The sequence below is a fragment of the Conger conger genome, chromosome 7, assembly GCF_963514075.1.
Source record: "Conger conger chromosome 7, fConCon1.1, whole genome shotgun sequence".
Taxonomy (NCBI): domain Eukaryota; kingdom Metazoa; phylum Chordata; class Actinopteri; order Anguilliformes; family Congridae; genus Conger; species Conger conger.
In genome coordinates, this window is record NC_083766.1 from 31,313,661 (window position 1) to 31,328,660 (window position 15,000).

Genomic DNA, 15,000 nt, shown 5'->3' on the forward strand with positions numbered 1-15,000 from the left:
GCTGTGCCAGGGTGTGGCGCTTTAAGAGCGGGCGAGGGCGTTAGCACGTTAGCCTACCTGGATCTTGTCGCGGCGTCTCGGCTGCTGTGCCAGGGTGTGGCGCTTTAAGAGCGGGCGAGGGCGTTAGCACGTTAGCCTACCTGGATCTTGTCGCGGCGTCTCTGCTGCTGTGCCAGGGTGTGGCGCTTTAAGAGCGGGCGAGGGCGTTAGCACGTTAGCCTACCTGGATATTGTCGCGGCGTCTCGGCTGCTGTGCCAGGGTGTGGCGCTTTAAGAGCGGGCGAGGGCGTTAGCACGTTAGCCTACCTGGATCTTGTCGCGGCGTCTCTGCTGCTGTGCCAGGGTGTGGCGCTTTAAGAGCGGGCGAGGGCGTTAGCACGTTAGCCTACCTGGATCTTGTCGCGGCGTCTCTGCTGCTGTGCCAGCTCGTGCGTCAGGGCGTGGCGCCGCGCCCGCAGCTCCCGGAAGTCGTCCTCGCTGCCGCTGACCTCGCCCTCCAGCTCCACATCGCCCTCCGACTGCGACGACTCCGCCTCCACAACGACATAATCGTCCTGCCAGGAAGACGAGGGGTGGAACAGAAACTCAGCACATACTGTTCCACTGTGCACCTCGTCTCTCTCACACGCACGCACACACACACACTCACTCACACACACTGTACGCAAAGAGCGGGCCGTTATGTACTCTTTCATATTAACGGCACTAGCGAGTGCCGTTAATATAAACACCGGGAGCATATATATATTTTTTTTGTTTCCAGGTCATAACTACATGTCCTTTGTTTTATCTGGTCTGACAGCAGAAGTCTCCTGGTGACCGCCGACCTCCCTCTCCCCCTTCCTCTCACGGTTAAACCCTGGTCGCGGTTCATGACCTTCTGGAGAGTTCACGCAGGGACAGGGCGAGCCTGTTCTTTCCAGGGAAAAAGGCCCTCTTCAGAGGAAGGCTGGCTATGCGATGTCAACTGGAATACCAGAAGGACTCCGTGCCAGGGACCAAACGTCTGCTTTCAGACGCTGATTGCTGCGACTCCTCCAGGGAGTTGCCCCTCGTCAGTGAGCTTGCCTGCCGTTTATGCGGCTCGGGAACGGGACTCTTTCCCGGGGAAGAGTTAAAAAGGAGGGAACCGGAGAGTCAGAGAACACACTGCCCACACTGCACACAGCAGAGCAGAGCACAGGGGAGCAGAGGGGAGTGTGAAGGTGGTGAGGACAAGAGGAGAGGCCAGGGAAGGGACGAGGAGGGAGGGAGGGAGGGAATGGTGTGTGTGTGTGTGTGTGTGTGTGTGCGCACAAGAGTGTGTGTGGGGTTGGTGAGGCCAGGCTCTGGGTACAGGAAGCCCTTGATTAGTGCTAACGAGAAGTGCAGGCCGTATTAATGCAGCCACACACCTCTCCCGCCCCCGCCATCTGCAGCCTGTTCTCTCTGTGCCAGACATCATAAACCCACCGTGAGCTGAGTCGGGAGGGGAGGGGTGTGTACACACTCACTCACTCATTCACACACTCACACACGCACTCATTCACACGCTCACTTACACACTCGCACACACACACACTCACTCACTCATTCACACACTCACTCGCACACTCACACATTCACACTCGCTCACTCGCACACTCACTCACTCATTCACACACTCACACACTCACTCGCACTCGCACACTCACTCATTCACACACTCACTCAGACACTTGCATTCATACACTCACACGCACGGACACAAACAGTTTCTGACATACATCATAAATAAACATGCTCACACATCATGTATCACATACATGCATACATACATACTCAAACCCATATGTTATAAACATTCATGCATCCCAAAACACACACAGACGCACATCAACACGCATTCATTCTAACGCATGTGTGCATACACATTCACAGACACACAAAACACACGGGACACAAAACACAAGAGGATATCAAACACAGCTAGGAGTGGCATTGGCTGCCACTGTGACAGTGGGCCTCCAGCAGGCAGGGCCCTTCATTAACCTGCACGGGGCCTGTTAGCGGTTTAATCAGATGACATGAGTTAAGCGGCTTTCATTACATGACAAGAGGTAAACTTATGACCATTCCTTAACAGCGCTTCATGAAGCAACCACACAAGAGAATTCTGACCTGCGTTCAAGATGGCAAACGTTAGCTAACGTTTTTAAACAGAGTGAAATGTTTCTTCCGTTTGCAACGAACCTTAGCTAATGTTAGCCAACAGTATGAAAAGGTGGAGCGCGGCAAACAAAAATTACTGCTGATGGGGAAAACACAGAGAGAACAAAAGTTGACAATAATTAGGCTTTTATAATACACTTTAATCAGTATAATATCTGTTCTTACCTTTAAATATGAATCACAGGCAAGCAACATTGTTAGACGTAAGTCGCAACTGTTTGTATTAAAAAAGAGCGAACTAAATGGAGAGTTCATTTGAAATAGTTCAGCAGTAACTGTTTGCTGAAAACATAGTTCTGTGGGAACGTTTGCCATCTAGTTATGTATGCAGCACTCCAGATTCGGCCAAGCTGGAGCACTGCAGTTACCGAGTTGTGCTCATAGGATTTTAAAGGAGTAACATGGTGGTTGGTCACACTTTCTAGGTTTTTATGTGCAATTCGCACATAAGAGGGCCTACGTCATACCTAATTGACAGTTCTTATTACCACGGGCAGATAGTTTGGGGGAACATTTATAGAGGGGAAATTTAGGCTTAGAAAAAAGCGTTTTCAAATACTGAATAATAATGACTGAATAATAAAAAAAATTAAAAAATGCACATTTGTTTTATTGTTGCTTGAAGACAACTGGCAAGTGTTACAGCCAACCGCCATGTTATTCCTTTAAGAACTTCAGACGGACTCACTGTAAAGGGTTGAAGTGCGAGTTCTACATCTGCAAGGCGAAGGAGGGGCTGGTTCAGACGGAAGACTTCCGTTCAGCGAAAGCAGCGGGAGGCATCATTGTCTGCCGACCCCGAACGGACCCGGGGCAGGGTCAGGGAAGCAGGGTTTCGCTCGGGGAACGGACCCGGGGCAGGGTCAGGGAAGCAGGGTTTCGCTCGGGGAACGGACCCGGGGCAGGGTCAGGGAAGCAGGGTTTCGCTCGGGGAACGGACCCGGGGCAGGGTCAGGGAAGCAGGGTTTCGCTCGGGGAACGTACCGGGGCTCACTCGCGTTACACCGGGCGCTGGACTGGGACCGGGCGGCGAGTACGTCTGTATCCGAACGCCTTACCATCGGCCCGGCGCGGTCACGCCTCAGGTGGTAACGGTGCACGTTTTTGTGCAGCAGTGTAGCGAATGGCAGGGTGCTCCAGCGAGGTGGAGCGGTAGGGAAAGACGGCTCGCGGTATGAGTAACGGCATGCTTTGAGGATTCTCGCTTCTCCATTTCACATCAAAATAAGAACCTCAGCTGCACCGGTGTTCCCGATACAAGACGTTCTTGACCCAAATTGCGTTTTATGGAATGGGTCTATTTCACAGATATCCCCTTATATAACCAGAAAAGGCAGGGCATTTTAAATAGGAAAAATACTTGTGCCTGTATGGGCGTAATGTTTTGCTAAAGGGGAGTCCCAAATTTCAGAATGTAGCTGGAGTTCGTGCAAAAACATTTTCATTTAGCCCTTTGCGGTTGCTTTGCAGTTACCAGCTATTTCATTTGTGGACGTCAGTAAGAGTCAGTCCATTCTAAATATCTGGATATTGAGACAGGCAGACTAGATGATACATTTTATGGTTGTCAGGTTAACAGTGTTTAGCCATCAGAGATATCAGTTTAAGATATTCCAATTTTGTTGAAATTTGTTGTTTGAAGCCTCCTTATCTTGTATGGTGGCTCATGGTGTAGTGCGGTGTCTCATGATGTTGTGGTGTAGATTTCAAATGAGAAAGGATGATAAGACGTGTCTTTACGTGCTACATTGCTCGAATGAGGACAACTATATGAGTAGCATTTCTTGGTGTTGTCATGTGTCATGAGTCACGAGACACCACACAACACAATTAGTCACGACAGAGAACAACGGCAAACCACACTAAACCACCGTACACCTCACTGTAACACACCGCACTAAACCAGAAACCACAGGACACTCTCACACACCACACATGACCATGACACATTACACAAAACCAGACACCAGTGTGGTGTCTCATGGTGTCGTGTGGTTTGTCGTTGTGCAGTGTGGTTTCTCTAGGTGTTGGGTGGTGTCTCATGGTGTAATTGTGATGTCCCATGGTGTTGTGCGGTATCTGGTTTTGTGTTATGTGTCATGAGCGTGTGTGGGGTGTCATAGTGTCCTGTGGTCTCTGGTTTAGCGTGGTGTCTCATGCTGTTGTGTGGGGCCTGTGGTGTAATGTGGTTTGTCGTTGTGTGGTGTGTCATGGTGAGAGGTGTCAGGTGGTGTAATGTGGTTTGTTGTTGTGTTGTGTGGTGTGTCAAGGTGAGGTGTCAGGTGGTGTAATGTAGTTTGTTGTGTGGTGTGTCATGGTGAGGAGTCAGGTGGTGTAATGTGGTTTGTCGTTGTGTTGTGTGGTGTGTCATGGTGAGGTGTCTGGTGGTGTAATGTGGTTTGTCGTTGTGTTGTTTGTCGTTGTGTTGTGTGTCATGGTGAGAGGTGTCTGGTGGTGTAATGTTGTTTGTCGTTGTGTGGTGTGTCATGGTGAGGTGTCAGGTGGTGTAATGTGGTTTGTTGTTGTGTTGTGTGGTGTGTCATGGTGAGGTGTCAGGTGGTGTAATGTGGTTTGTTGTGTTGTGTGGTGTGTCATGGTGAGGTGTCAGGTGGTGTAATGTAGTTTGTTGTTGTGTTGTGTGGTGTGTCATGGTGAGGTGTCAGGTGGTGTAATGTAGTTTGTTGTGTGGTGTGTCATGGTGAGGTGTCTGGTGGTGTAATGTGGTTTGTTGTTGTGTTGTGTGGTGTGTCATGGTGAGGTGTCAGGTGGTGTAATGTAGTTTGTTGTGTGGTGTGTCATGGTGAGGTGTCTGGTGGTGTAATGTGGTTTGTTGTTGTGTTGTGTGGTGTGTCATGGTGAGGTGTCAGGTGGTGTAATGTAGTTTGTTGTGTGGTGTGTCATGGTGAGGTGTCAGGTGGTGTAATGTAGTTTGTTGTGTGGTGTGTCATGGTGAGGTGTCACGTGGTGTAATGTAGTTTGTTGTGTGGTGTGTCATGGTGAGAGGTGTCAGGTGGTGTCGTGTGGTTTGCTGTTGTGCTCTGTGGTGTCTAATTGTGTCGGGCGGTGTCTCGTGTTGTGGTGCGGCAAGGGCCAAGTGGCCGGAATGAACGCATGACTATATGGGTAGCATTTGTTTCTAACATGGCTTGAATGGTTTCTGTGAAACATACGGATGAAAATTAATTTGTAAGTTGGCATCCTTTTGAAATGAAATATTTGGAAAGCACACAGTTTAAGGAATTGCGAATTAACAGGCTGTAGAGATGGCAGCATGTTCAGCCGTGTGAGAGAAAGCGGCAGAGACGTGGGACGGAAGAGGGGCAGACAGGGAAGAGTGGGAACAGCGGAGGGAGCGGCGGAGGAGAGGAGCGGAAGAGCGCGGCGAGAGTTCGGCGCTCAGGCCGAGGAGGAAGCGGAGCCAGTGGGGTCTGTGTGAACTACACAGGGCAGAGGACTGCGTGTGTGTGAGAGAGAGAGACAAAGGAACACAGGCCACAGGGGGCCCCGGCGTATAGTTTACCCAGCTGGGAGACCCAGACAACGCACTGATGTAACCCCCCCCCCCTCCGCCCGCGCCCCTCCCCACTTCCTGTCCCCAGCGTGGTGATGTCACGAGGCAGCTGGCGATGTCATGTCCACTCTCCCATCCCTCCCCGGAGCGCGGGCCCCCGTGAGAGACGGGACGGTCGGGGGAGCACGTAGCGCACAGGGACGGACGCACGGACCGTCGGACGGACGCACGGACACGGCCCACACGCACACATGCGACACGTCACAGTGCATGCAGGTGGAACCGACAGGGCCTCAACACATGCACAGATGCCACCCTGAAAACTGTTCATTCTCAACACTGCATGACTATAACAGCAAAATAATACAGAAATGCCATAGATAAATATAAATAATAAATATGACCAACTGCTACAGACAGGCAGATAGAAACAATCTAGAACTTCATTCAAAATCCTTATGAACAATTAAATGACATAAATATATATGCCTCTTCATTTAATAAAATATACATACAAATAAACACTGTATATATACAAATAGATTGTTGATGATTCTAGAAATGCAATTACACATGAATTGCACAGAGTATGTGTTTGTAAGTATACACACGTACGTACAGCACATTTGACGTGATTCTGTCATGACATTCTCAGCTGATTTACCATCTTCCTGCTTATTTTACACTTTCTACTAGTTCCCACATAGATATTTCTGCATTGTGAAATTCTCAACTCTTGAACTTTTTGTTTTCCTCCAAATATCAGCGCTAGCAGAATTAAGTTAGAAAATTAAAAGCGAAACGTTTTTAGCTCAGCAATACCACGCAGAATTTTTTACGTTGGGAGACCCTCGAGTGTTTCTGAAAGGTTGGAAACAGCAGAAATCTCCCAGACAGGGACTGGTTTGAAAAGCCCCAGAAAGATGACGGTTTCTGCGACCTCGCGGAGAGGGATCTGAAAGTGTGGTGCGGAGAGTGACAGGTCACTTCCTGATTGGCAGCTGTACGTTGGTTCCTGGTTCACACATTTTGCAGACGGGCTGCCTCTACAGCTTGGGCACGTAGTCTCCACAACCCACGTCATTCCTGTTCCCTGGACTGTTTCAGACTCAGGAGGTATTCATCCACGCAATCTCGGCAGTTCTGTTATTGCCACAGACTTTACCCCGAAACCAACTATCAGTGACGATATGGGGGGGGGGGGGGGGGGGGGGGGGGAGGGGTGACAGTCCCTCAAAAAAATATTAATTTTATATTTGTCAGTTATTTCATTTGACATTATTTTATTGAGAACATACTAATATAACTGGCCGTTATCAGTCAGGTGTCTTTGCTTTAATTTGTAAACTCCTAGAGAGCAGCCATTAACCATCTACAGTACCTTGCATAATACGATTTTCTATGTGTCACCTGACGGAATACCCGTCATGAATAACCTGACCCTATATTCAATGACATGAAACATGTGTGAGGGTGTGAAATATTTACTGTAGAAGCAATAATCATTTTGACAATCAAAGGACATCTTAACAGCCGGAGAAATCACCAAATCACAAATCCGTCTCATAATAGTCATTCTAAGAGGAAATGGATGATGCATTTATTTGTCAAATTGTCAAATTAAAAGTTTAGAACCTGGGTTTTTAACATAGGGTCCAGGGAACAGGGTACTGTAGAGGATCCCTCAGTAGACATGATATGTAATATATGCTATGACAACATATAGTTGCAGGAAGATATTACAAAATATAAAACCTTTTTCTAAGTATAAAACAGGTTTCATAATTCAAATTATACACCTTTTTCATGAAAAAGCTTAAACATATGATGGGGGTCACCTTTAAGGCAGGGTGGGGGAGTCCCTGAATCAGATTAAAACCCCTGGATTAGAAGATTTGTTGTGAGGAGGAAGATTTGTAGAGCCAATCGTGGTTAAAAGTGAGTAATCCTGCTCTCTTCTCTCTCTCAGCTCTCTTACATATCATTTCCAATGTATGTATTCAGTACATGCTGCCCGTTAGGAACCTTGCTCAAGGGTGCTACACTGCAGTGTCTTAACTGGGAATGGAACCTGGGACCTGGGAGTTATCAGACCAGTGCCCCAACCATTACAGGACCGAGACGGAAGGAGAGAGGAAGGAGGGGACAGGAGAGAGGGACAGAGCGAGAGAGGAGGGCACAGGAGAGAGGGAGGAGGGGACAGGAGAGAGGGAGGAGGGCACAGGAGAGAGGGAGGAGGGGACAGGAGAGAGGAACAGAGCGAGGGAGGAGGGAACAGGAGAGATGGACAGAGCGAGGGAGGAGGGCACAGGAGAGATGGACAGAGCGAGGGAGGAGGGCACAGGAGGGAGGGAGGAGGGGACAGGAGAGAGGGAGGAGGGGACAGGAGAGAGGAACAGAGCGAGGGAGGAGGGGACAGGAGAGAGGGAGGAGGGGACAGGAGAGAGGGACAGAGCGAGAGAGGAGGGCACAGGAGAGAGGGAGGAGGGGACGGGAGAGAGGGACAGGAGAGAGGGAGGAGGGGACAGGAGAGAGGGACAGAGCGAGGGAGGAGGGCACAGAGCGAGGGAGGAGGGGACAGGAGAGAGGGAGGAGGGGACAGGAGGAGGAGGAAGGTCAGACTGCCAGTGAAAGCCTCACACACCCCTGGGCCAGTCAGTACGTGCAGGACAGCAGACCCACCTCTCAGTGTCCATCCCCTGTCCCTATAGGCATCACCTCTCCTGACCCTGCTCCCTGCAGGAGACCGCCCCCTTACCCAAACACTGACATTTCCCCCTAACACACACACACACACACACACACACACACACACACACACACACACACACATATATATACGCACGCACACGCAAGCTCGCTCGCACCCACACGCGCGGATATTTCCCCTTAACACATATACACACACTCACTCACTCTCGCGGATATTTCCCCCTAACACACACACACATATACACACGCGCACACACGCACGCACGCTCGCTCGCTCGCTCAGACACACACACGCGGATATTTCCCCTTAACACATATATGGACTCACACACTCACTCACTGATATTTCCCCCTCTAACACATACATACACACAGCCATACGCATGCACACCTGCACCCACACATACGCGCACGCACACACACACACACGCACACAGCCTTTAACATTTTTTTTTTTCTCTCACGCTTCCTCACACACGCTCATCCTTACCCAAACACTCAAGATTTCTGCACTTTCTCCAACAATGACCACTTAAACAAATATCCAGCATTACATAAACACACACACACACACACACACACACACACACACAAGCGACATCCAGAGCCAGGAGAGAACAGAGCCAGGCATGCCACTCTCCGTTCCTCCCCGTCCATGTACCTGATTGTCTGCTTGTTTTCCCTGGTGGCTCCCGGCTTCCGTTCCCAGGCCGGGAGGGGGGAGTGTGGCCACGGACACATACTTTCCACCCTTGAAGGCCAGCAGCGGCTCCTCCTGCCCACACAGAGCCTCCAGGAAGTACTTCAGCACGGTCACGCGCTTGCAGTCAGCAGCGATGGCCTGGGGGGAGAGGGGCAGGTGAGCGAGGGGCGGCAAGAGGGGGTAACACAACAACAACAATGCACACAACCATTTAATTTAACCTTTATTCAGCCGGGGCAGGCTAACGGAACACACATGCTCATTTACGGCAATGCCCTGCCAACCCCCTCCTGCCCCCAGGAGCCTAACCTACAATGAAAATAAGGATAAGATTCAGAATGGTAACAGGGATAAGAAAATAATTAAGAATAAACAGAAATAAGGATAGAAAAAAAATGAAGAGAAAAAAGTATTAGATGAGTAAAATGATTATGATTATAATAATAATAATAATAATAAGTAAGTAATAAGTCCACGAGCACAAATAAAGTGAATGTGTCAGTAATTGAGTAATATAAACTCAGTCAGCACTTTGTTAGGAATTTATTATTTTTATTAGACTCATTTCTTTGACTTCGACTAAGGTTTGACATGTTGTGTCTTCTGAAATGCTCTTCTGCATACCACTTTTGTAACGTGTATTGTAATGTTATTTGCATTACTGTCACCTTCCTGTCAGCTTTGACCAGTCTGGCCCTTCTCCTCTGACCTCTCTCATTAACAAGTCATTTTTGCCTGGAGACCTGTTGCTCATTGGATGTTTTTCTGTTTCCAGCACCATTGTCTGCAAACTCTACAGACTGTGGTGCGTGAAAATCCCAGGAGATCAGCAATTTTCTGACATACTCAAACCACCCTGCCTGGCACCAACAATCATTCCATTCAAAGTAGTTTAGTCTGAAAAACAACTGAACATCTTGACCACGTCTGCATGCTTTTATGCACTTAGTTGCTGCCACATGATCGGCTGATTAAATATTTTGTATTTAACAAGCTGGTGTACAGGTCTACCTAATAAAGCGCTCACTGAGTGTAGGAACAGAACACAGTCTGTCGACCGTGGAACAACTGGAAGTTCCCCAGTTTGAGGGAACGTGTTTGAGTTCCAGGAGCGTTTGACTGACGGTGTCCGTAACTCAGTCGTATAGGTATTAAACACAGCCTGTCTCTGTGAGAGTTCCCCCCCCAGTCTTCAGGAGCCCAAAATGCAGCCCCTTTCTTTCACAGCAGTGACCTGAAACAGCCCAGGGCCCCAGACATCACGTAGGCATGCGGCAGCCCAAATTAAATTTAGATCACAGAATGTGACAAAAAAACCCTCTTCTGCAAAAAGAAAAGACAAAAAAAAGGGGCTTCCTTTTCACCTAACCCTGAGTTTTGATATTGTTTTCTTTCTCATAGCTTGTATCGGTTCCTTTCTCTGCGGTGCAGTTCCAGCAGGAAGTCACCAGCCCTCGCGAAGATTACGTCTGCTTCCTCACGCGGCCTCGGCCTCTCCGTCAACTCCTGACCCCGCCACCCCTGACCCCCAGCAGGCAGGGCACTGCCAACGGGAGAGGGGAGGGAAGGCTCACCCTCTCTCTTCACCTCCGTTTTTCCATCCCCCCCTGATCTATAACAGATTTAAATTTGAATGAAAATACAGTACGGACTTTCCAGGCTCAGAGCAGGAATGCACTACCGGAACCCTCCACAGAGATCACCGTGGATCGCGCTGTCGATATAATATCCATACAAAAGTCTCCACATTCCCTCTCTTCCCCTCCCTCTGCCTCTCCTTTCTTCCTCTCTCCACTGGCAATACCTCTGCATAGTCCTACAGCTCACATACCGCAACGAATAAAAACTAATACTCAGAGCCATTTCAAATTCAATTTGTTCTGTCATGTGACTACACCTACTGCCAAGTGAAATAGATCTAGAAAAGAAAAAAAAACAAATAAATAGTCATTTTATAGGTTTTATCATTGTACTTTGCGTCAAGTGCTGTGTGAGCTTCAACAAATACTATCATAAAAAATACAAAAAAAACTGCCATTAAAATTGCGCGAGCGTGATGTTTCTTATTCATCAACGGGCTAAAAATACAAGCACATTCTCTCCGAAGCATTTCAACTCAGTTCAATTTCATTTGTATGGCACAGCAGACTGTCCCAAAGACGCTTTACATGGTAACAGAAGGGAAGAAAAATGTGCAATATCAGCCTAAAGACCCAAACAGCACATGAGGAAAATTACTCCCTAAGTAGGAGGAAAAACCCTCAAACAGTGGCGAAAAAAACTCCCCGATGGGAAGAAATCTCGGGAGGAACCCGGCTATAGGGGGATGCCCATCCTCCGCTGGCCTATAGCTTGAGATGGTAACAGTTCAGGTATAAAACTAGCAGGTAATCTAGGATGGATGTAGATGCAGCTAATGGATGTTTCCACCAGGGAAAACAAGCAGACAATCAGGTACATGGACAGGGAGGAACGAGTGTGAGTGTGCGTGCGCGTGAGTGCATGTGAGTGTGTGCGTGCGAGTGTGCGTGTGTGAGTGTGCGTGCGAGTGTGCGTGTGTGAGTGTGCGTGTGTGCGTGCGTGTGTGTGTGTGTGAGTGTGTGTGTGCGTGTGCGTGTGTGAGTGGGCGTGTGTGAGTGGGCGTGTGTGAGTGGGCGTGTGTGTGGGTGTGTGTGTGGGTGCGTGTGTGTGTGCGTGTGAGTGGGCGTGTGTGAGTGGGCGTGTGTGTGTGTGTGTGTGTGTGTGTGTGTGCGTGTGCGTGTGTGTGCGTGTGTGTGAGTGTGCGTGTGTGTGCGTGTGTGTGCGTGTGTGAGTGTGCGTGCGTGTGTGAGTGCGTATGTGCGTGCGAGTGTGCGTGAATGTGCGTGTGCGAGTGCGCGCGTGTGTGCGTGCGTGTGTGTATGCAGTTCAGAGGGGAGGGGGGTGAACCTGCGGCTCCAGGATGTGTTGCAGCGTGGGCATGAACCAGGAGAGGAGCAGTTCCAGCAGCTGCCGTGCCCCAGCACACCCGTGCCTGCTGACCCACACCCTCAGCCTGGGTGCTGGAGGACTGGGGAGCAGGCCGGCAGCAGAGAACTTCGAATACGAGACACTACGCCTACGAAACTACAAACTTCATCCTACTTAGCTTCAAGCTAAATACTAATCTGGCTGCATGTCCACTGTTTGAAAATGTCTCCAAATCCAATAAATGAATTAGTCCAACGCATAAACTCTTTGTCTTTATTTTATTACCACAGTAAAAGCAATGTGTGCACTTATCTCTAGCGCATACTTCAGTTTTTTTTCCTCCCCTTCGGGGGATAACAGTATTTAAGCCCCTACTGAAGGAGCTACACTTCGAAGGTGAGCGCTACGTTAGCCTATGTGACCGCGGTGACTTAACCGGCGCGGCACCGTTTCAAAGCACGGACGGTTTATGACATCACCGCACTAACCGTGACCGGTCCTCTCCGTATAGAAACGCTGAATAAACGCAGCCAGGCTCGGGCACAGGGCCTAGTGTACAGGACAGGCGGCTACGTAAACACCGCGGAGATCGCATGCAAAGATTCGTGGCTTTACACCATTTTTTTTTTTTAGAAGGAGACGTGTCCATTGGCTGAACTCGCCGGGGCCGCTTTGCGTTCGTGACGCAGAGGCAGCTGCCGATCCGGCGGACCGTGAGACGGGCGACTGAACAAGAGCACTCCCCAGCATTTACTCCAAATAAATAACTGACACGCACACCAACTTCAATTAAAAATGAGGAAAAGCACACGGTTACGCAGAGCCTCTTTGTCACGAGTGGTCGCTTCGGTTCTGGGGTTATATACCGGAAATTCGGGAGAATAATTCATTCATTTAAACGTGAAGATGAGATAGACTTTACAAGCGGCCCAGGGCCCGTCTCCAGTTCTGAGGTTAGTCCTGGGGTCAAGGGCCATGGGAGGAGAACAGCTAGCCCTTAACCCCACATTGCTCCCCGGGCGCTGCACTGTGGCTGCCCACTGCTCCTCGGTAACTAGGATGGGCCAAATGCAAAGGACAAATTACCCCACGGGGTTCAACAAAAGTGTATCTTATCTTATTTTAGCTTATCTTATCTTATCTTACCTTACCTTACCTTACCTTACCTTACCTTAGCCTAACACTAACATGCATGTCTCTGATTGTGGGAGCCCGCCCAATTTCCTGTTAAAAGATGTGTGAAAAAAAATCCTGATGAGTCAAAACAGAAAAAATATAATTCATGAAATGAATCCATTTGCAGAAAATAAAACAAAAAATAGGCCCATATTTAAACTGAATTCAGCGTGCCCCTTTCCCAGAACTTCAAATGGCTGTAACAACAGTAGCCTACTGGGGGTTCCCCACCTCAAACACCACTCTGGCGACGCAGCGAGGTTTGTGGTAGAAATGAATGCTCGCGGAAACTGAAGCGAGGATTCCTATTGGCAGTTAAATTGCGGGGTAATCAGATAATTAAGATTAGGAAGGAGGCCAGGGCGCTGAGGAAGACCCTGTGTTCTCTGTGCTAGCTGCTTCCTTAGCGCCGGCTGTGGGCCCAGAGCTGAGGTCTAGGGTCCCATCAGAAAGGCTGCTCCGCGCACAACGCTGTCATTGTCGCTATTCTCCCGTTCCCGCGGAAACCGCTGCTGGCAGCGACCTGGGCTCTGAGCCTGAGCCTGTGCACTGCTGCTGCTTTATCAGCCATTCTGAGGGAAAATATACAGCCATTATCTACAAGTGCTAAAAGGAAGAGATAAGCCTGCCTGTGTGTGTGTGTGTGTGTGTGTGTGCGTGTGTGTGTGTGTGTGTGTGTGTGTGTGTGTGTGTGTGTGTGTGTGTGTGTGTGTGTGTGTGTGTGTGTGTGTGAACCTGTGTGCGTGTGTGTGTGTGTGTGTGTGTGTGTGTGGGAGTGTGTGAGAGAAAAATAAAAGTAGAGAGATAGAGAGAAAGAGACAGATTTTATTTTTTGGTTTTAACACACCTTCATCATAAAATTACAACAAAACAGCATGAGACACAGGGTACCATCAACCCCCACAACTCACAAAAAAGGAGTAAAAGGGAGAGCTAGAGGGAGAGAGAAAGACAGAGAAAGACAGAGAGAGGGAGGGAGGGAGGAAGGGAGGGAGAGAGAGAGAGAAATAGAGAGAAAAAGCGAAATAGAGAGAAAAAGAGAAAGAGAAAAAGAGAGAGAGAAAAAGAGAGAGATTATGTACTGTGTGTTTGTTTGCAAATATAACCAGCAACAGCAAATCAGTATCCACTGAACTGGACCTCAGTCACTGCGTTAAATAAAGAATTATCACCTCAGCAGAGACTCAATTTTCCGTCCTGTTCTAATGTGAAGTATGTGTTTTGATGCTACTATCCGAAATGATACACGTGTGGGGTTTCTCAGAATGATTCTCTAATGACTTTAAACGGCTTTGCTAAGTGAGCGCATAAACTCACATTTAATTCTGCTAATTAAAGCTTGGCGGTGGAGCGACTGGAGGTTTACGTAAGGGTATAATTGTCATAAAACCCCACTGGCCACAGCTATGCAGTTAAGCTGTGACAGAAAACAGATACCCACAATTATTCTGCTCTGTGACATGGGGGAAGGCAAGGGCTGTCACTGTGTGCATGTCTAGTATGTCTGTGTGTGTGTGAGTGCGTGTGTGTGTATGCCTGTGTACGTGTGAGTGTGCGCGCGTGCGTGTGTCTACGAGCATGTGTGTATGTGTGTGTATGCGTGTGTGTGAGTGTGTGTGCATGTGTACCTGTGAGAGTGTGTACGCATGTGTATGTGTGAGTGTGTGTGTATGCGTGTGTCTATGAGCATGTGTGTATGCGTGTGTGTGAGTGCATGTGTACCTGTGAGAGTGTGTACGCATGTGTATGTGTGAGTGTG

General features: G+C 48.8%; 1 protein-coding gene across 1 annotated transcript in view; it reads right to left on the minus strand.

Moving 5' to 3' along the window:
* Positions 1-15,000, minus strand: part of smg6 (SMG6 nonsense mediated mRNA decay factor) — a 115,076-nt gene that overhangs the window by 18,049 nt on the left and 82,027 nt on the right. The window contains exons 13-14 of the mRNA XM_061248222.1: positions 9,075-9,254; positions 390-554 (exon numbers count right to left, since the gene is read on the minus strand). Of these exons, the coding sequence (XP_061104206.1) occupies positions 390-554; positions 9,075-9,254 (345 nt within the window). The remainder of the gene's footprint in view (positions 1-389; positions 555-9,074; positions 9,255-15,000) is intronic.